General features: G+C 36.9%; 1 protein-coding gene across 1 annotated transcript; it reads left to right on the top strand.

The window, feature by feature from the left end:
- Positions 1-15689: 15689 nt before the first annotated feature.
- Positions 15690-18780, top strand: LOC131054701 (wall-associated receptor kinase 3). Its single transcript, XM_057989261.2, has 3 exons — positions 15690-16675; positions 16791-16979; positions 17128-18780. Exons 1-3 carry the CDS (start codon positions 15835-15837, stop codon positions 18321-18323), a joined length of 2226 nt encoding a protein of 741 aa, XP_057845244.1. The 5' UTR covers positions 15690-15834; the 3' UTR covers positions 18324-18780.
- Positions 18781-22413: the final 3633 nt, after the last annotated feature.

Below are 22413 nucleotides of genomic sequence, written 5' to 3' on the forward strand. Positions count from 1 at the left end.
GTCCCATTTTCCTCTATTCTTGAGGACCTTGAAGGTGGTGGATTGATTGGCTCTTAGTGGAGCAATGACCTCCAAAGTGGCAACTCAAGAGTTGAGTAGCTACTTGATCATGATTGATTATGCAAATGATATGGAATACAATGCTATGATTAATCCAAAAATGTTAATTACTAGATGACTGAAATAAAAATGCCTATAGTAATGATGCTAAAGCTATGAATGCAAGGGATCCTTATTGCTCCAAAATGAGAGATATTTATAGGAATTCCAAGCCCAAAGCTGAGGTGGCAGGAATCGACGGTCCAGATTTGATCTGAAGATATCAAGGTCCAAGATTGAGGAAGTTGGAGAAGAGGTTGGAGGAAGGGACACTTGTCATCTTTGTGGTGATAAGTGTCAAGGAGCCTTTCTCATGAGAGGGGAAGTGTCCAAGGGAGGAGACATGTGGCAAAAGTGCCATGTGTCTCAAGGGAAGAATATCCACACCATAAGAGGTTAGGATAATGAGGTTAGAATGTGCAAGATAGGATAGGGTTAGTTAAACCTAGGATTAGGTGAATGGGTTAGGTTAGGTGGTGAGAAGTTAGGAGCCATGTAGGGAATTTGAATTTAAAAATCCAAATAATAGGAAAATGTTAATTAACTTTCAACAACTCATAAATTGATTTGTTTTAATTATTTAGGGGATTAGAAGAAATGAATTTAATGGAGGGGATTAATCAATTTAGATTAATTAATCAAAGGGGACTATGAAATGAACTTAATGAATAAATCCTTAGATCTATTGATAAGCAGGTGAATGGGGAGATTAATCAAATTGCTTGTGAATTAAATTAATTGGGAAGGGGGATTAATCAAATAACTAGGTATTTAATTAACTATCTTCAGACCATTTTTAGGTGTATACAAATATCATTAAATATAATGAGTTGGTTTTTGTAACTATGCCACTTAGGTTTTTTATTGAATTATCTTAGTCGTTGAATTCAAATCAATTCTAGCTCTTTATCTGTCATTAGGATCTCTATATAACACTTTTCCTTCTCATTTGTAAAGGTTAATAAAAAGAGTTAGTAATAGATTTGGAGTAGAGTAGGAGGAGGAGACCAAATATTGTTGTCAAAGCTCATGTTGGACTAAGCATATAATTTTCATTGAAGATATGGTGGATCTTTGTTTGTTGTTTCCACATGTTTCATGGTTTCTACTTCTCAAAGTTTTAGAAATTTGAAATTTGTTGGTTACAAATTGCAAAGCATGGTTAGTCTAAAATTGATTGAAATCTTAACTTCAATTGTTTTATGCTCATTATTCATGGTGTTTGTGTGCTTAAGGTATAGGAAACTATTTTGCATACACTTAGGAGATTGCAACATCTTTGTGTAGTTGTTTCCTCATGGTGATGCAAAGATTGGTTAGGTTTCACTAAGTTGGCAATCATTTTTTGCATTGTTAGGTTTCAAATTAGACTTTCTATCCCTTTCATTTTGATCTATGTTTGATAGAAGTCAAGGATTCTAGTTCTAGAAAAGTGTAAGTCCCTTTGTGTTACCAACAAAATCACATCATAAACACTAAGTATATCCACAATATAAATCCGATTGTTCACATTGTAAACCTTGGGGTAGCCTAATTTCATCACAAAGTTTAGCATCTGAGGTTTCCTTGTTCAAGATAGGGTAGAATAATTATTATTTTATTCTATGTTCAAAGTGTCATATAAAAAACATCAACATAGGGTTTTCTATAAGTAAAAGGTTTAGGGATGCCTTTCAAAACCCTTTGAATTTTGATGTGCTAGTCCATTCTATGGTTATTTTGTTTAGTATTTTTTCTAGAATGGCTAGGTGTTTCTTCTATCACAAGTTTTTCAAGTCTCCAAATTATTGTGTTCTACTTTCTTGTTTGAGGAAGACTCTGTACAAGGAGATCCTTCAAGTAAAAATTTATAGAAAGCCTTTCAAAATCCACATGTTGTTGTCTACTCCCTTGGATGCTTTAGCTCCTATGCAAGGGGGTTTTGTAGGAAGATGGTTCAGGGTTCCTTCCTAAACTTCTCAGTTCTAAATATGTGATTCTTTTGTGGGGTCAAGACCCTTATTTTCATTGGTTAGTGGCTTGTATCAAAAGCTTCTCCCTCAAAAAATATTCCTCTCTTTTTTGGGTCTAGTGGTCTCAGTCCTTATGAGCTCCTCCCTCTTGTCTTCTTGTTTGGCTATTATGCAAGGGTTCGAGCCCCCTCCTAATTTTATCTAACTAGAACACCATTTACATGAAATGACCTACCCATTCATCTTATGTACTACATACAAATATATGCAAAAAATAGACCAAATTATTTCGACCTAATTGAATTTCTATACCTCTTTGGTGTACCCATTGCACACCAATGTGTGATTGCTAATCTTATTTTCTTATTAGGAGTTGTTAGAAAAAACACTTATGCCTCGAGAGTTAAAGAAATACACTACAACATTAGCCACTTTTTTAGTATAGAAGATTAAAAATATTTTATTTTAATAATAATTATAATTCATAAAAGGTGTGTTTGACTATGTCACTTATATCTTACATTATTTTTAATCTTTAAATCATAAAATGTAAGATACCTCCATTTTTTATATTTTAAAAATTAAATTCAAACAATATTTAATATAAAGAATCATACATAAAGTAAGATTAATAATTTATAAACAACTTAATTTATGTTTCCCATAAATTTTGTGGTTTTCAAATATCTAATTTTTCTCTTGTTTAAAAATTATAAGAACTAGACACTATTTACTATCATTAGCTAAATAATTCATCACTAACCACGTGATTCTCTACCTAGTGCAAAATTAAACGCATCAAAGAGAGATATATCCTATTTAACTTTCTAGGTAACCTTAAAACCCTCTCACAATACTATCAAATATAAAATCTCACTGTACTAAATATTGAGTACCATATACATGAAATTACAATATAATATGAACTCTAATCAAATTCATGTCCAAGGGGTTGAGCTTAACTGGTCAAAACACTAGGTTCTCACTGTGGAGACCCAAGTTCAATTCCCAATAGGGACATCTGAAGTGGAATTCTAAGCTCATAGCTCCGGTCAAAATCTAAAGTGGAATTCTAAGCTCATAGCTCCAGTCAAAATCTGAAGTGGAATTCTAAGCTCATAGCTCCAGTCAAAAGCTATTCAGACTTCGGCCAATTACCGATCAAAAAAACAATAAAATTTATAATTTTATTCTTGTATACTTTTTTAAGTTTTTTTTTAAATAAAAACAATTAAATCAAAGAAAAAGAAAACAGAAGAAGGATTGTGAAATGAAATTTCAAAAAATACTCTCTTTCTAATATCTATTTATTTGCAGTGCTATTTATTTGAATTTCATAATTATATCATTTCTTGATGCTTGCACTATACAATGATTAATTGGGACTACTTCTTTCTCGGGTTATTCTACCCGATCTTGGACGTTAGGGTCTTACTTGCATTGAAAGTAGCATACGGGAGAGTAATTCATGTCCCAAATGTAACCATAAAGAAATTTAAGATTGAGTCGTACGGAAAGAACAACTATTTATGAGTAGTGAATGAACTGAAAGGAATTGGTACGAGAATTGAAGATACAACTATTTCGTTTTGTGATATAGTTGTAACCTAGCCACTTGGTCTTTTCTCTAGTTTTGTCAGATCTTGTCTATGGTTTGATATATTTCGTTTTGTGATATAGTTGTGACCTACAAGTCTAATCGCATTCTCCCTAGCCACCTCGTCTTTGCTGGCACTGGCTACTCAATGGACAAAATGGCCCACCCTATGTCATACTTTTTCTATGCCCTCCATGCCATGCCTTCTCCATGCACCCCATGTTGGTCAAAATGGACTAATACTTGAACACGAGAAACTATAAATGATATATAAAAAAGGCATATATACATTCATTAACAAGTTAAATTAAATCATTTTTTTTTGTTTAAAATAAAATATCATAGCTATCCACAAATATAAAAGGTGAACACAATAAATACCTTGTTATGTTTCATGCAATGTGAGGGATTTTCCAAAGGTTTTAGCGTTTAATAATTGGTCCCTTTGTGTTCAATATAAGTTTTAGGTGTTAGTGTTCAATAATTGGTCCCTTTGTGTTCAATATAAGTTGTATTTTATAAAATAGTATGTTGTTTATAAAAGTTATATTTTACATAAAAATATAATATTGTACTAATTACAAACGATATTTTTTTATTCAACTACTAAAGGTTTTTAAATTAAGTTTTGGTTGAATCTTTAAAAAGTCATTTTTTAGACACTTTACATTAGATGTATTATTTTGACAAGTTGCATGGTGAATCACATCTTCAAACCTTAGTTGTAGATAGTTAAGCGTCCATTTTACATTTCTTAAAAAAGGAATGCCTTATGATATGCCATGTGATGACTACATATTGACGATGTTAGCATAACACTAAAAAAAATACTTTCATGATCCAAACAAATGGTTCTCGGTTCGAATGCATTAGACAAAACTTAAAAGTAGTTTGGAAATCATTGGCATCCGTTCAATTAATAAAGTCGAATGCTGAGATCATGCATATATTTGAATTGTAGGTATTTGGAAACGTTACAGATTCAACATCGACCATTCATACGGAGAGAACACTGAAATTAACAGCGACCATTGTGCCGGGGAAACTTCCCTGTTTAATGTTAAGTTCAGCTGTCTTGAAGTAGGTAAATCTACAATTTGATTGTTTCATATATCTAACAAATCAATCGGAACACATTTTGACCAAACTGGGTCTTACTTGGCCCTTGTTAAATACCATAACAACTAGCCATTTGTCATTAGATTGGACGGGTTGAAAATATGATGTCGTTCCATAAACAGATGCAGTGGCAGATTGGTGGCGTCATTATTATTTGTTGGTATTCGGCCGTCCCTGCCATTGCTTAATGCAATCCTGAATGTTGTGGATCGAAATATGTGAGTTACCCATTTTGGATTCACAATTCAAGTTGTGGACTCCCCGGTTTCCGGATCAAACGCATGGAGAAGGAAAATGTTAATTAGATTCTATTTCTTGGCACTTCTGTAAATTTCACAGAGAGGGAGCTTGAGATCCTGGAGCTGAGTTATGTCGGCTTTCTGATCGTCGATTCCACTGATCTAAAAGCCATGTTCTGTGGTGGAACAGATGATGCCTTTGTACTGTTCTAGTTGCCTCCAGATGCTCCCTTCACCATCTCCTGCCTCAATAAATTTGTGGTCATTGGTTACAGATCAAAAGGTGCTTTCAATCTTAATATGATCTTCAAATGATACGCACTATCAATTAATAAGATACATATCCCTGCCATTGCTTAATGCAGTCCTTAATGTTGTGGATCGAAATATGTGAGTTACCCATTTTGGATTCACAATTCAAGTTGTGGACTCCCCGGTTTTCGGATCAAACGCATGGAGAAGGAAAATGTTAATTAGATTCTATTTCTTGGCACTTTTGTAAATTTCACAGAGAGGGAGCTTGAGATCCTGGAGCTGAGTTATGTTGGCTTTCTGATCGTCGATTCCACTGATCTAAAAGCCATGTTCTGTGGTGGAACAGATGATGCCTTTGTACTGTTCTAGTTGCCTCCAGATGCTCCCTTCACCATCTCCTGCCTCAATAAATTTGTGGTCATTGGTTGCAGATCAAAGGGTGCTTTCAATCTTAATATGATCTTCAAATGATACGCACTATCAATTAATAAGATACATATGCAATTGATATCCATAAACTGATCTCGGTACAAATATACATGACAAGTAATATGCATGATTTCTTATAAAATGAAAAAATCATTGAAATAAAAGGAATGCTTAAAATACAGTAAATAAGCTCGATAACGGTTGCACGAGACGAATGAACATATGCTCCAAACTGCATGAAATGACACCTTAAATTATCAACGAAAATTTCCAGAAGTTGGTGCTACCTTAACAGTATTAAAAAGTTAGAAAAACTTTATGGTCTAAATGATAATTTTTCTTCTTGGTCCTGTTGTGACCATTTCACACATCGCCCCATCAGGATGGGGACACCCTCTTTTTCTTGGGTTTTGCTTTCCTTTAGCTAGGTTTTTTCTCTTCTTGCTAGGTGTTTTGAGTGACTTAGTGGTCGCTTGGGCTGGGTAGATTAGGGTTTCCTTCGAAAAGCTCATCCAAGGTTTCTTTTTGAACTAAATTTAACCTGGGCTTGGGGAAGTCGTATGTTGTCTGCCTTGAACCCTAGTGTTATCTTAGAAGGATCTTGCCTTTCAAAAGGTGGGAAATGGATAAATTGTGCAAAAGGGATAAAAGTCATAAGTCAAGATAGGTCAGGTTTGTTGGTTTTTGAGTCAAAATCTTGTCTTCTGTCAAGTCAGAGTCGATTAAGCAGAGCCAGTGGCAAAGTGAAGATTCAAGAGGCAATTTTAAGAATTGTTGAGCGAATTGAGTTGGAAACAGATAAGTTATGCATCAAGGGATGAGTCTGGAGGTAAAGTCAAGTCAACCTTAGAGGAAATCATGCCAAGAGTAGGATTTCACTCCTGACCCTTCCAACGGGTCCAGAGCAGATTTCTCCACAAGACACTCCACCTTGACCCAGGCTCTGAGCTAACCCTTTCCTAGGCTTGAATGAAGGTAAAAACACTTGTGTAAATGAAGAAATGTGAAAATGAAGCCAGGACTTGACCTCAAGGAGGAATTTCGCTCTTGACCCTTCCAAAGGGTCCAGAGCGAAATTCATGTAAAACCCTACTTTCCACAAAACCTTGAGCTATATGTCAACTTAAAAGAGTAAATTTGCATGATCATGATCAGGAGAAGCCTAATGAGTTATATCCAAGCCAAAGAATTGGAGGAATGAAGTAGAAAATCAAGCCTAGAATGAGGATTTCGCTCCTAACCCTTCCAAAAGGTCTAGAGTGAAAATCCCCATAACTCTCATTTTCTTCCTTGTTTTGGCCAAGTGTTGGTTTCTAAGGCATGTTGGAAGGTGGATTGATATTTTCTTGCCATGAGAAGTTGTTGAAAGCTTTGAAAGATGAAGAATTTGCCTAAAGGATGAATTTCGCTCCTGACCCTTCCAAATGGTCCAGAGCGAAACTCTTTATAAACCTCATTTGCTCCCTTGCTTAGGCTACAAACCTTGTTCCTTGGGTAAAGAGTGATGAATTTTTTTCCCTCCAAAGAAGATTGGAGTTGAAAAGATGAAGAGTCAAGACTATAATGAAGATTTCGCTCCTGGCCCTTCGAAAGGGTATAGAGTGAAAATCCCCATAACCAATATTTTTTCTCAATTTGGTGCCAAGTCAAGTGTGGGTTAGGATGAATTAAGATTGGAGATGTCTTTAGGCATGACTTTGAATTGTTATTAATCAACAAATTTGAAGGAATTGAGCAAAAACTAGGATTTCGCTCCTGACCCTTCCAAAGGGTCCAGAGCGAAATTCCTAAGATCACCTATTTTCCTTTAAAAACAAATTAAACTTTTGGTTTTTATGGCTTAGAGAAGAATTGAGTAATGTTTCCTTGACCTTTGAAGTGTGTTGAAATGGGAAAATGAAGGAATAAGCTCAAGAGCCAGGATTTCGCTCCTGACCCTTCCAAAGGGTCTAGAGCGAAAATCCTAAAACCTATCCTATCTTCCAAAATTTGTGCCAAGCCAAGCCTAGACCAAGGTGAGAGAAGTTGGGAGATACCCCTAGTATTGCCCTTGAATGGATTCTGGCCACCAGAAATGTAGATTTTGAGCTAAAACAAGGATTTTGCTCCTAACCCTTCCAAAGGGTCCAGAAAGAAATCCTAAATAGGTCCTGTCCTTGGCCATGATTTCTAGCGAATTTCCCCTTTCAGGCCTTTTGGGGGTCAAGCAAGTGTTGTTAGGATGAGAGATGGATCCAAATGAGGGAGTCAAGGGGAAACAAAGTAAGAAGAATGGATCTAAGTAAGAGAAGACAAGCAAGAAATGAATTTCGCTCCTGACCCTTCCAAAGGGTCCAGAGCAAAATTCTTCAAACCACCTATTTTCTCCTTGAGTGAAGCCAAAACTTTGATCCCTCCAGCATGATTGGAGGAAGAGTGATGTATTTTCTCCTTGCAAGATAGATTGAAGTGAAGGAAATGAAATATCAAGTCTAAAACTTGAATTTCGCTCCTGACCCTTCCAAAGGGTCAAGAGAAAAATTCACAAAATATCACTTTTCCTCCCAGTTTGTGTTAAGCCAGGACAGTGATCAAGGTGGATTAGACTTGAAGATTGCCACAAGCTTGCATTTGAGTAGGTTATGAATTTCGCTCCTAACCCTTCCAAAGGGTTCAAAGAGAAATTCTCATGATCACCTAATTCACCCATGATGGAAGCTAAAAAATGAATCCCTAGGCTTTGGAAGAGCTAAAACTAGTGTATTCTTACCTTAAAGAGCAATTCGGAGTGAAGGAGTGAGACAATTGAGACCTAATCATGGAAACCGCTCCTGACCCTTCCAAAGGGTCCAGGGAGAAGTCCTTAGAGATCCTCATTTTTCACCATAATTAAAGGCAAAACTCATGATGGCAAAAATATTATAAGAAGGATCAAGATGGTGGAATGATAATGAAAAATGGAGAAAATGGCAAACATTAAAAAACATCAATATTTCCTAGGCTTGCCTATACCCTCTCAAGAAATTCACAAATAAAGCCACATTCTAGATACACTTTTTATCAGTTGCTAATCAAGCATCATTTGGGTAAACAATGCAAATCTCCCTTAATTAAAACTTATGAAATGTGTTGAAATTGATTTTTTAAGTCTTAAATTTTAAAATTTCACCCTTGGCCGCCTAATTTTTTTTTTTTTAAAACCTTATTTGCTAGGTCAGCCACCTCAAGGATGAGATTTTTTATTTATTTTTATAAACCAAGAGGTTGGCCTCTTGAGGAAATTAGGAAGTCGCCATATAAAGGGAAGGAGGTTGGTGTAGTTTTAATCATTCATTCATTTGTGTCTTTCCTAAAGTGAATTTTAGGAGCAAAAATAGCATAGCAGATTGCCAAAAGGAAGGCGAATTTCTGATCCACGAAGGTTGATTAAAGGTTAATTAAAGGCTAAATCATCAAGGGTGAACCTGAAGTGTAGATTAGAAACCTTTCACCCAGCAGAAATCTTCATTTTTTTTATCCATCTTTTCAAATTAATAAGTGGAAATCGAAGGTAAAGTGTTTAATCTGATTTTTTAGGCAAGGTATTGAAGATCTAATTCAAGTTTCTATTTTAAATTTTCTTAAGGTTAGGTCTTCTATATCTAGTTTAATTTCTAGGTGATGCCTAGTTTGAAAAATTACCTTTTTAAAAGTGTTTCATCTTTTAAGGAATCTTAAGTCGCCTAACTAAGATTCTACACTTAAACCTAACTGAAGCCTCTTTTTTGTAGGTAGCAAATGGCGACCCCCAAGGCAAGTGGATCTGCTACCCAACAGGCTCTCATCAAAGAAGATCAAAAGAACGATGATTTGGAGACCATGATCATGTCCAAATGGAGCAATATCGGAGACACCAACTTAGGGAACTTCAATGTGAAGAAGTTCGGAGAAGCATCCTGCATCGGCAAGCCATCACCCATAGCCAAGAAGATAATTGAGAGTGGCATAATCAAGGCTGAAGGCTTCCATCCTGCAATCAAATGTCACGAGCTGACGATTGAATGTGTTCGACACTATGATTCACATTCAAGGACAATCATAGCCGAGGATGGAACTGTCTTAGCCTATCTTTCAGAAGAAGCTATAAGTGAAGCCTTTCATCTCCCAGAGCCGAGAGATATGATCTATAAGAGCTTGGAAGGAGTTAGGTTTATCTACGAAGATGATCCCGATACCTTTTTGAACTTCATCAATAAGAATTGGTTACTCAAAAGTAGGCCTCGCTTGAATAAGATACTTAATACGCCACATAGAATTGATTTCCAAGAGGAATTCGGGGACTTGATAACCATGCTCAATCGGGTTATAGGTGCCTCTCAGGCATTCTTCTTTGACAAGTGGATGTTCTTCTTTATTCAAGTGATCGTCCAAAGAAAAGGAATGCTCAATTGGGCTAGAATCATTAGCAACAACCTAGACGTGCAGTTGAGGAGGCTAGTCCCTACTAAGTCATTCCACATGAGTTCATATGTTATATATTCCTTAGTCAGAAGTTTTGAGTATGCAGGGCTACCACATAGAGGAGTTGTTGCGAGAGGGCCAGGAGAGATAAGAGCATGTGATTCTTATGTTCAACTACATCATCCGCCTAAGAATGACTACAAGCTATTCAATGGCACCTTCATAATGTATATCACTAGGACATTACAAGGGGGGATTCACCATTGACTATCTCCGGAAGCATAGGGGCTCGTGAAGAAACATGGTGCATGGTTCATTCAATTTCCAAAATTCACCTACATCAGGGTTCATGGATGCCCTTCACCTCCCTATATGTTGCCAAGGTATCCTACAAACAGAATAATATTACTTGAAGTGACTAGACGGTTGGCAGCTTATGCTAAAACATCAAGACATAAGCATGGAAATGGTATCCCGATACCTATTTTATTGGGAAATTCAATTGAAGTGTGTCCTAATTCTCAAGCCGCCAAAGATGCAGCAAAGGAATTATCTCTATATTCATTCACATCCCTTGCCTCAAGAGAGAATTTCGATCCTCATGGTCATATGGAAGAGACAGTTGGGAAGAAGTACAAACATGAGTTTCAAGTAGAGGACTTCTGGATGAATCTTCAAGATGATGTGGAGGTGAAAAGAAAGATGCATTCTAGATTACCCTTGGATCTTATCAGGAAATGTAAAGTTTATAGAGTAGCCGATCAAGCCTAGGACGGTGGTAGATATCTCCAATCATCCTATGAGAAGGAAGATAAAGAAGTGAAGATAGATTGGAATGAGAAAGAAGTTGCAGACTTGAGAGCATTGATGGACCCTGTTTTAAATTGCACTAGCAGATGGGTGGACGTACAACATCAAAAATTGAAGGAGCAGAATATAGCCATGACATTCACCCTAGAAACAAGAACAGAAGAAGGAGAAGCAAGTGTGAGTAAAAATACATCGCATTCCAAAGGGTTGAAGAGAAAAGAAGGACCTAAGAAGAGAGAACCCTCCAAGAAGAAACAAAAGGTGAATCCTGATCGTCCACCGAGTACTTCTTCTAGACATGAAAAGGAGACAAGTCAAGGAGAGGATCAAAGAGAGGGAGTGTATGAAGTTGATGAGTCTATGGAATCCATGGTGCAGAATGATAAACAAGGAAAAGGACAAACACCTCAGCACTCATCAAGTCAATCTCTTCCTCTCTAGGTTGGTGCTAATGAACAACAAAAAGAAAAGAATGATGATGAAGCAACATCTCCTTTCAGAGACGATAGACCTCTACCTAAGGAAATACAGGTAAGGGAAAGAAAGACTGACAAAGGTAGTTGTAGTTGAAGAGGAAGAACAAGTATTTGATTTGGAAAGTCTCATAGGAAATTCCCTAGAAGAAATTGAAAAGAAGAAGGCTACAAGGATGTCAAAGGTAATTAGAGATGATGTAGGATCTAGGAAGATACAGGTAGCTACACCAGTAGTGGACAAGTATGAAGATGAGATTATGGCAGAGGAATATGATTTAGAGACATTTGATCTTGGTCCACTTACCTTCGAGCAGGCCATGGAAGAAGCGACTGATTTAGTGAGAGCACTTAATGATAAACTCGAGGAAGAAATGGAAAAGAATAAGAGGCTAGAAAGGGAGGTTAGCACTTGGAGGAATCATTTTAGCCACCTTAATCAACCATTAAGGTGATGGGATCCAGCACTATCACCTTTGCATACACTTCCTCCTGAATCAATAAATAAGGCAGAAAAGATGAAGAACTTAGCTCAACTCATGAGTTCATGGATTGATGAATCTTACAAGGTAGCCATTGAATTTGTAGCAAGAATGATGAAGACAATCCACAGGGCTATCCGAGTCCTTGAGATCATTCATAATCTATTGATAACTATGGATGCATTTACTCACACTAGAGACATTGTCATCTCGGTCTTACAAGTGATAAGAAGGACTCCAAGGTAGATTTTAGCACAAGAGAATATAATGGATGGAGGAACCCATAACCTTCTACAATGGTCAACTTTTCTCCAAATGAAGGAATTTCTATTCAAGGACATCAATAGTAGATGCAACCGAGTTGAGGGCACCATCCATCCTATTTAAGATAAGGTGTTTGATGTATTATGTGCAGTCCTTGACAAAGGATAGAGATCAAAATGGATGTAGATGTCTAAGAATTGGAAGACAGGATCAAGATTATATTTTGCAAAGGAGAGAACATGGTCACAAAAAAACAGCGAGATCAGATGTATGCTACTATGTTCCTGGTCGAGAATACAAAAGAGCTAGAGCTTGGATGGGAGATTACCCTTCTTACAGCTTTTGATCAAATCCTTCACTTGGAAGAACGAATGAAGAACCTGCATGATATTCCCATTGCTGAGATTGAGGGGATTACGTCCAGATTTATTGAATATGCCAGAAAAGAACATAGAAAAGGGAACAAAATTCTAGATGATAAATTGTTGTAAGATGATGTGGTAACTCTATTCCCATTGGGCTATGTTTCCTCGTTATTTGTGCCAATTTCTATTGGCTATGGATTGATATTGTTTATCCAAATGGGGTCTTTTTTGTAACAAACCATAATTAGGGTTTAGGTGTCAAAATCTCAACCTTTGATCTTCTTTAGATCCAAGCCATTCATTGTATTTGAGAATGCTATATAAGCCCTCACTCAATTCATTCTAAAGGGTTAGAGTGAGAAAGAAAAAAAGATAGAAAAGGATGAAGATTGTTAGCAGCAGAGAAAAAAGTAGTGAAGAAGGAAAGTTGAACAATTGTTGTTTTATTTTGCTATGAGATCAATGAAATATTGAAGTTATGGTGTTTTATTGCAATGCTTGTGGCTATTTCCATGGTTTTTTATCTTCTTGAATCACTCTTAGTAGAAATAGTACTTAAGTTTTAGAATTAGATTGAAGGACAAATGTTGTGTTTGATCTTTGGTAAAACTCATAGTCCAAACCACTAGCTCCTTACTGATTGTAAGCACGCCTTGTGTGGTCAACTAGAGATATTAAGATTGTTTAACAGTTCAATCATTATTGGATATATTGATATGTATCTTAGTGATAGTATCTATCCCATTGATGATTCAAAAATCATTGAATCCCCTTAGAAGATCACACCAATTCCAATAGAGTTGTAATCTTTTGGCAATACTGAAATTGGTAGAGTTTTACCAAGACCAGTCCTCATTTAGTCATTCCTAGGATTAGTTTAGTATCACCTCCTTAAACCCCTTATCTTTTGCCTTTTTGTGAAACATCAAGTAAAGTCAGGAGAATTCAGTTTCTTCATTGAAAAATAGTTGCAAGAACACGCTTTCTTAGAAAGTACGTAAGGCCCCATGTAAAAAAACAACACAACGACCACTTGTGCTTATCCATGAGTAGAGAACCTACATAACAGAACCTTGGAGTTTCTCCGATTGATCCTTCTGCGAAATCTTCAACATTCAGGGAGCTTTGTTCAAGAGAGGATAAGATACCTCTGGGTATTTTATTTTGTGTTTGGTTGTGTACAAAAGACACATCAACAAGTCCCATTGCATTCAACTAAATAGGTGGCTTGGGAATCATACTCTAAAATTGAAGACTTATGTCTTTCTGCAAAGTGGATTATTAGAACTACTATTGGAGATGAACCCTAAAAAACTATTTTTCTTCTTGGTTCCAATGCACTCAACTAAATAGGTGGCTTGGGAATCATAGGAATCATAGACTCTAAAATTGAAGACTTGCATCTTACTGCAAAGTGGATTATTAGAATTACTATCGAAGATGAACCATAAAAAACTCATGTTAAAATGGTAATGAGTGAATTGGCTTTCAATAAAATCATTATAAAAAATGGTAATGAGTGAATTGTCTTTCAATAAAATCATTATGTCTACCTTTTTCAAAATCAATGCTTCCTTTCCCTTACAATCATTTAGAAACCTTGACAACTAGTCAACTTATAAAATGGAATCGATCTTCTTTGCAACACGGATTCAACTTTGCTTTATCTTCAATTTGATGGAATAATTTTATTACTTGTCACAATCAACCACTTTCTATTTACATTCCTAGATATGTCTACTATTTGTATAAGAAAAGCATTCCGATATTTGGAGCTTCAATGCGATTGAGTGGGCTTCATGGTAGAAAATCAAGATATTATATGGATTCAACTGTAGGTATAAACAATTTCTAATAGTTGTCTAATAATTAGTTCTCTTTAAAGGAAATATGTTTTCAACCTCTTCCTTGTTGGAATATCAATCCTCATCTCAATTACAAATTGAAGCACAAATTTTTGTTTTAAAGGATAGACCAAAATGAATGCACAAATGTGAAAATCATAAAGTGAAATACTCCATATTGGAGATATAGACTTAAATGACTTAAATGCATTGCTTATGTACTTTTAAAGTATGAAACATAGATCCTTTGGGATTTATCATGATCTTCAATGCGATTGTTATATGGATTCAACTGTAGGTATAAACAATTTCTGATAGTTATCTAATAATTAGTTCCTCTTGAGCAATCTTTGAAAATTTGGACTCCTAGGGTTTACTCATTTCAACTATTTCTCTTTAAAGGAAATTTGTTTTCAACCTCTTCCTTGTTGGAATATCAATCCTCATCTCAATTACAAATTGAAGCACAAATTTTCGTTTTAAAGGATGGACCAAACTGAATGCACAAATGTGAAAATCATAAAGTGAAATTCTCCATATTGAAGATAGACTTAAATGACTTAAATGCATTGCTTATGTACTTTACGTACTTTTAAAGTATGAAACATATATCTTTTGGGATTTATCATTTCATCAAAAAATAATGGACTGTTATACATAATAATGTGATTGTTGATTCTATTAGACAAATGATTTTTTAAACACTTTTGAAAGGCCGGATGTATTGTTGTGTAATCTAGCAATTGTGTATTCTAGAAACTCTTTCCAAGAAACTAGTGCTCTAAGGCTTTACCCTGCAATATTTTTTCAGAAAAATGTAATGACCATGAATCAACTCTTACAAATTCAAAACAAAGACCTACAAATACAAATTCACAGTTCAAAACAGGGCCAATCTTGACTTTTGTAAAGTATTTTAATTCAAATCTTGTTCATTTATATAAACTTTGTTTTCATGTAAAACATTTCATTTCAACTCTTATTAATCACATTTGTATAAAAGTAAAACATTTCACAACTATAGTTCCCTAAGTTAATCTACCGACCTCCTACCCCCATGTTCACACTCTTGCATTTTAATTCTCTTCAACTAGCTATTCTTTATAAATTTACTTTGTTGGATATAAAAAAACACTATTGACATTTGTTAAACTAATAAAGTCGGATGCTGAGATCATCCATAACGTATTTTTCAGCGTTACGGATTCAACATCGATCTTTCACGCGGAGAGAACAGTGAAATAAACGGCGACCATTGTGCCGGGTCGTTTTGAAACTTCTTTGTTTAATGTTAATTCCAGCTGTCTTGAAGTGGGTAATGCAGAATTTGATTTCGTCGTTTTACCAACCCAAAAAACCAATCAGCCTCTTGGCAGAACTGTTACTTTGTCAAGCACATATTTTGACCAAACTCGGTCTTATTTGCCCCTCGTTAACTACAATAACAACCAGCCCTTTGTCATTGAATTCGATGGGTTGAAATTAAAATGTCGTTCCATAACCAGATGCAGTGGCAAGTTGGCGTAATTCTTATTTGGTTGTATTTGGCCGTCCCTGCGGTTGCTCAATGCAATCCAGAATGGTGTGGATCGAAAAATGTGAGTTACCCATTTTGGATTCAAAATTCAAATTGTGGACTCCCTGGTTTTCAGATCAAATGCATGAAGAATCAGAATGGGAATTGGAGTCTATTTCTTGGCACTTTTGTAAATTCTAAAGAGAGGGAGATTGAGATCCTGGAGCTGAGTTATGTCGGCTATCTGATCCTCAATTCCACTGATCTGAAAGCCATGTCATGTGGTGGAACGGATGATGCCTTTGTGCTGTTCGAGTTGCCTCGAGATGGTCCCTTCACCATCTCCTGCCTCAATAAATTCGTGGTCATTGGTTGCAAATCAAAGGGTTCTTTCAATCTTAAAGATGGGGGAGGTAAATGTGAATCTGCATGTTTAAGTCAACGTAGTCCAAACTACTGCAACACCTATGGGTGTTGTGAAGCCGGTATTCCAGGAAGTCAGAGGATGATAAATTTCACGGGTGGGGGAATACCATATAAGGATTTTTCCGCATGCGGGTTCTCCACTATTCTTGAACCAGGTACTTGGTATTTGCCTGGAGGCGAACCTGCTGGCTTCCTTGGTGCGGGTCATTATGGACTCCGTCTCGAGTGGGGCATCGGCGATGGGAATTGTTCGACGGCCAAAGGAACACCCCATTACTCTTGCGTCCCTGAAACCAAATGTTTAAACGCAATAGCCAGTGGCCACCTATGCGAATGTCTTAGGGGCTATCAAGGGACTGGTTACTCTAACGGCACCGGTTGCACAGGTATAATATGCACACTTTTCAAATTTAGTACCGTTATCTCGTATCATTTGGTACCCTTTATCATCACTGCCTTTTAGATTTCCCTCACTCTTTGACGATGAAAATGGATGTACAGATGTGGATGAATGCAGTCACCGAGACTTGAATCAGTGCGTTGAACCATCGCATGGAGGAATTTGTAATAATTTGCCTGGTTCTTACCGTTGTTCATGTGCAAGGTACTATAGCGGTGATGGCTTCCAAAACGGGACAAGATGCCAGTCGCTGAGGTCAAATAAATCCGTCATTAAATATGCGACGATAGGTAAACCATGGATCATGTCTCTGTGTTTCTGATCGTTTTCTGAACTGTTTAAAGTTTGCCTTTAATCGTTGAATCGGACAAATTTAGGACTTTATTTTGATTGCTAACTATATCTTTATTTCAACGTCTGGTGTGATTAAATACACAGGATCTGTCTCTTCCTTTGTGGTTGTCTGTTTAGCAGCATCTCTTTTGGTTTGGTGGTTAAAGAAACGCCACTTGAAACTTGTCGAGGCCAAGTATTTTCAGCAGTTGCAGCGATTCATCGCTTCTAGAGTGGGTAGAGAGAGCCTGAGAATGTTTTCTGCCAAAGAATTAGCAAGAGCTTCTAATAATTATTCAAAGGAAATGGTGCTGGGAAGTGGTGGCTTCGGTACTGTATTCAAAGGTATTCTATTGGATGGTACTCTTGTGGCCATTAAAAAGTCCAAGCAAGCTTTAAACCTAGAGGATGACCATGAGTTTCTTAATGAGGTTGCAATTCTCTCCCAAATAAATCATAAAAACATTGTGAAATTGTTAGGGTGCTGCATACAAACTAAATTCCCATTACTGGTATCAGAATTTGTTCCGAATGGAACACTGTTTGAACATTTACACTCCAAAGATGGATCTTTATCTTGGGCGTCACGTCTGCAGATTGCAATCGAGACAGGCGAGGCTTTAGCATATCTACATTCTGGAGCATCTCAACCCATTTTTCACCGAGATGTAAAATCATCTAATATTCTTTTGAATGAGAAATTCTCTCCCAAAGTTGCAGACTTCGGGATTTCTCGTCTCATCTCCACTTCCAATAACACACATGTCACCACATATAATATAAAGGGCACAAGAGGATACTTGGATCCTGAGTTCTTTCAGACGTCCCAACTCACCGAAAAAAGTGATGTATACAGTTTTGGTGTAGTCCTCGTTGAGCTTTTGACAGCTCTGAAACCCATCTCTGTAGAAAGAGACAGCGAGGACATTAATTTATCTTGTCTTTTTCTGTCGAGACTCGACCACAATCGCCTCAAAGAAATCTTAGATAACAAAGTATTGGATGAGGAAAACGTGCAACAGATGGAAGAAATGGCAAGGATAGCCAGAGAATGCCTTCATTTGGAAAGGAGGAAGAGACCTTCAATGAAAAGGGTGGTGGAGGAACTCGCTTGGATCAGAGGTGGCACAAGAAAAACAAAGTTCGATGACACTGACGACGAAATATTTGAGCAGACAAGTATTTCCAGAGAATCATCACGAACTTCAAGCGAGTTCAGTAGTTTCGATTTCCCATCTGCAAGGGAGGGTACCTGGGAGGAGCCCTTCACTGCACAGTTTCAGATGTCGACCCTACTCTGAAGTATTGGGAATTCGCATGCCAGTGTTTAATCATGGCGGCACACACCCTTGGAGCTGCACCACAGTAAACATCTATTCCGAATTCTAACAGTTCAATTAGAAACTATCCCGTCATCTAGGGATGTGTAACTACTCGCAGTTTCATGCTTTTTTTCATGCAACAAAAGTGGATAGGTTGTGTTTTTCATCCAGAGGGCTGTTTCAAGAAGATAAAGCTCAATGGAAAGTGCAATACAAGTTTCTTATGAGGATGGGGCGATCAGGCATGCGAGGAAATGTATCTATTGTTACACGACATTAGATAAGCAAAGAGTAGACGTGAAATCTGAAATATATATAAAAATCCACAGAATGTAGATTGTGAAGCTGCAGCTAATGCACTGTACATTGTCCACATATTAAAGCTGGAAATGCCTTGAGTTCGATTGCAACAGACATTGCTTTATTTTAATTTTATTAATTAAAAGGGTATTAACAGAGTGGATTGCTTTATTTTAATTTTATTAATTAAAAGGGTATTGCCAGTCACAATCCACTCTCTGTCAATCATTGCTCTCAAACGAAAGTTAAGATCCAGAGAAAAATATAGCATAATGTCTCATGTTAGGTAACATACAATAAAAAGCTTTTGGACTTTATGCAAAACAGAATGCACAATAATCATTTGCAGCTTCCACAAACATTTTAAAAACAAACTGGAATGTCAATTGCCATTTGCAAACTTTTTTTAATATTTATTGGCAAAGTTATATTTATAAAAAATTGTTTTTTAATATTTATTAGCAAACTTATATTTATAAAAAAACTGCTTAACTTTATGCATTCATTTGCAAACAGAGAATTGACGAGAGTCCATAACAAAATTCACTTCATACAGCACCGAAAGTCTTGTCCACAATTACATGGTTTCTGAATAGGCTTGCCATGTAGGTGCACAGCTCATAGCTAGATTTTCTAGTCTTCAAAATTCAGATGCTGCTCTGAATGGACGAACGGTGTGATCTGCAATTCAGCAAAAAGATATCAAAATACACAATGCTTGAAAAGAAGATTTGTTTGAGATACTGATACATCATGATTGATTCAGTCTGTATACGTGTTTGAGATACTGATACATCAGGATTGATTCAGTCTGTATATATGTATGATGCACAGAGCTCAGTCAAAATGATTTCTTTGGAAAAAAAATAGAATTGGTACAATAAAATGTTGTTTATAGCTCAAAATGCTGTGCTTAGAAGTACCCTGGAAAGTTCATTCAATTTGCCAAGAAGTATGCCTAATTGCATGTGGCTTCCATCGGACAACACAACCTTTTACCGCTTAGCTTGCCATTTGCACAGCCTACAATGGTAGTTTCTCGTATTCAATAGAGCTGTTTAGCAAAAGAATTCAGAACAATCTTTAAAAAAACACAACCCTGATAAAGCGAACCCAAAAGATCATTATCATTTTCCTAGCTGAAGTGCCCAACTCAGACCATTCAATGAAACAATCTCGCTTGACACCTTTTTCACAGACATTTCACTTCATATTCACTCCATTAAAACCATGATTGTCAATGTGTCAGATATTTCACATAATATTTATCATTATTTTCAGTGTTTATACCGAACCTATCTAAACTTTGCATTTTTAAGAGTATGAAAGTTAACGTGGTATCATATGCCAGCAAAGAAACAGTTCTTTTTTCACAGATATTTCACTTAATATTCATTCCATTAAATCTATGATTGTCAATATGTTGGATATCTCACATAATATTCATCATTGTTTTCAGTGTTTATACTATAACCGTCTAGACTTGCATTTTTAAGTGTATGAAAGTTAACGTGGTATTATATGCCAGCAAAGAAAGAGTTCTTTTATCGAGTCTATGTACACAAGATTGAAAATTTTGCTTTGTTGAAATATGATATTTGTTTTCCTTTTTCAGCTGTTCTAAATCTGTTTTCATCTATTCTTTGTTACTTGTAAAAAATATGTGGTTATTTCCATTTATCTGACTTTCAAAACCATGTGAAAGTTTATTCTATTTTTCTCTAACTTTCAGATCGCAATTTTATAACATTGCTCCTCCTCAAGATATACGTAATGGACCATGTTGGCATTGTGATGTCATTGATGTCAACCGGTATAGGATGTTACCGGTATCAATGACATTGATGTCAGCTAGTGAACAAGAGGCTGTTGGCATTAGTGTTTGATGTCAACTGGTATAGAAGAAGGATCGGTATGGGAGAAGAATTAATGTGTTGTCATTGATGATAACCTGGTGACCATCCTCTTGCAGAAGGAAGAACAGGTCTGTACCAGTATGCTAGATGTGCAGTAAAGTGATTACTCTGCAGAAAGGGTATTGATATGGTGTTGCATACAACCGGGATGAAGAGATTACATGATGAGCATTGATCATGCTGAAGTGGCAGAATACTGTAGAAGTAGAAGTATGAGCAGGCCACTAGATTGCTAGTGTAAGGATAACTAGCAGGACTCCCACCAAATGAAGAAGCTATCACAGGCTTGGTGATAGGTTGACAAAGTATGTTCCCTCTGTGTGCAGGATGACATATGTCATGTGTCACACTTGTACTGACTGAATGACTCCCTGAGATAGGCAGGTGATTGAATGAAGGGATCAGTTGTACAAATGGAAGATGAGGAAGCTTCCAGGGTAATGAGATCAGATATACACAGCAGACAAGAAATGTGTGCTACCAGGACAGTGAAGGAAGAATGAGGAGTTGAGATGGTGTGTTTGTCATCTTGACAAACCAGATGAAAGGAGAACCGGTTGATGGAGAAGAATGTTGTATGTCTGTAGGAATATACATGGGATACCGGGATGCTGAAGGAAGGTTGATGCAGAGCAGTTGGAGCATGATGACTTGGTGTCATCAATGTGTCTCACCGGAAAGAAGGAAAGTATGTTGTAGACCGGGAGACACATCTACTTGATTCTACATGAGTGTTAGTTGACATGTTATGTCAACCGATGAATCATCAGAGAAGAAACAAGGACGATGAGGTTCTCACCGGATAAAGAGGAGTGCAGCTGAGTGAGTAGAATGTGAAAGAGTGGAAGACCTTCATCTGATGAAGTTACACATGATGTGTTACTCCTGATAGCTGTTGTGGATCAACATGGTTGTTGCCCGATTGATGTACTACACTAGCAAGATTAAAATGGTGTACGCATGAAGGTTTACCGGCAAGGCGTTATGTGCCGGTAGGGTTTGTTTACCGGTAGATGAAACCAGTTATCTGTGTGTTCAGTGACTAGGCATGAATCGACAGAATAATGTGATGAGGTGGATACCGACTGTGATGCCACGTGAAGATGAAATGGCAAACTTGCATGAAGTGGCGGATGAAACATGCACAGGACGATGAAGTGAAGTCGGTGAGGTAGTTGTGATTGGTCCGAAATTAGTGGTGATTGCAAAGCTTGAGGTAGAGTTGCAGAGGTGCGCGGCTCGAGATTAAAATGGACAAGAGAGGATCAAGGATAGATTGATCGAGCAGATTGAAGTAGTTGAAGCTATCCATCATGCCATTAATGGTGATCGACCAAGAAGTGTGCCGACAAATTGATTGCAGGTTGCTGAAGTAGGCAAGCGTGTTCTGGAAGGCACGAAAATGGCAGATATGTACAGATAGACATCTCTAAGTTGTGATCCGATCAGATTTGATTGGGTTCGGTGTGCCTCGTGATCAGTGGAGAAAACCCTAAAGGCGCCAAGTTTGAATTGGTTATTGGCAGGAAGTCTGGGTTATAAATATGCAGGCCTAAGACATTGTTAAGTGCTGCTAGAAAGAAAAAGACAAAGGATGCTACGAAGTTTTTCGCATAAGAGAGTCAGATCAGTCACAGATTAAATAGCTAAGGATAGAAGTGACTGAGTGAGTGTAGGTTAAACCGGTGCTAGGGTTTAACAGAGAGTTAACCGGTATGGTTTGAGCAACCGGTATAGCAGCTAGAGTGCATCTGAAGAGATAACCAATAGGTGTCTGTACCGGCAAGAAGATAGTTGTGAGAACTGCAGAGCAGAGCATTGAGAAGGAGATACAATAGAGAAAAAGGAGAGGA

This window comes from Cryptomeria japonica, chromosome 5 (assembly GCF_030272615.1).
Source record: "Cryptomeria japonica chromosome 5, Sugi_1.0, whole genome shotgun sequence".
Taxonomy (NCBI): domain Eukaryota; kingdom Viridiplantae; phylum Streptophyta; class Pinopsida; order Cupressales; family Cupressaceae; genus Cryptomeria; species Cryptomeria japonica.

Bases quoted from the DNA above. Each gene is read 5' to 3' on its own strand.
- LOC131054701 (XM_057989261.2), top strand. From the start codon at position 15,835: ATGTCGTTCCATAACCAGATGCAGTGGCAAGTTGGCGTAATTCTTATT. The intron at 16,676-16,790 runs GTATAATATGCA...ATGGATGTACAG, and splicing joins TAACGGCACCGGTTGCACAG to ATGTGGATGAATGCAGTCAC. The intron at 16,980-17,127 runs GTAAACCATGGA...TTAAATACACAG, and splicing joins CATTAAATATGCGACGATAG to GATCTGTCTCTTCCTTTGTG.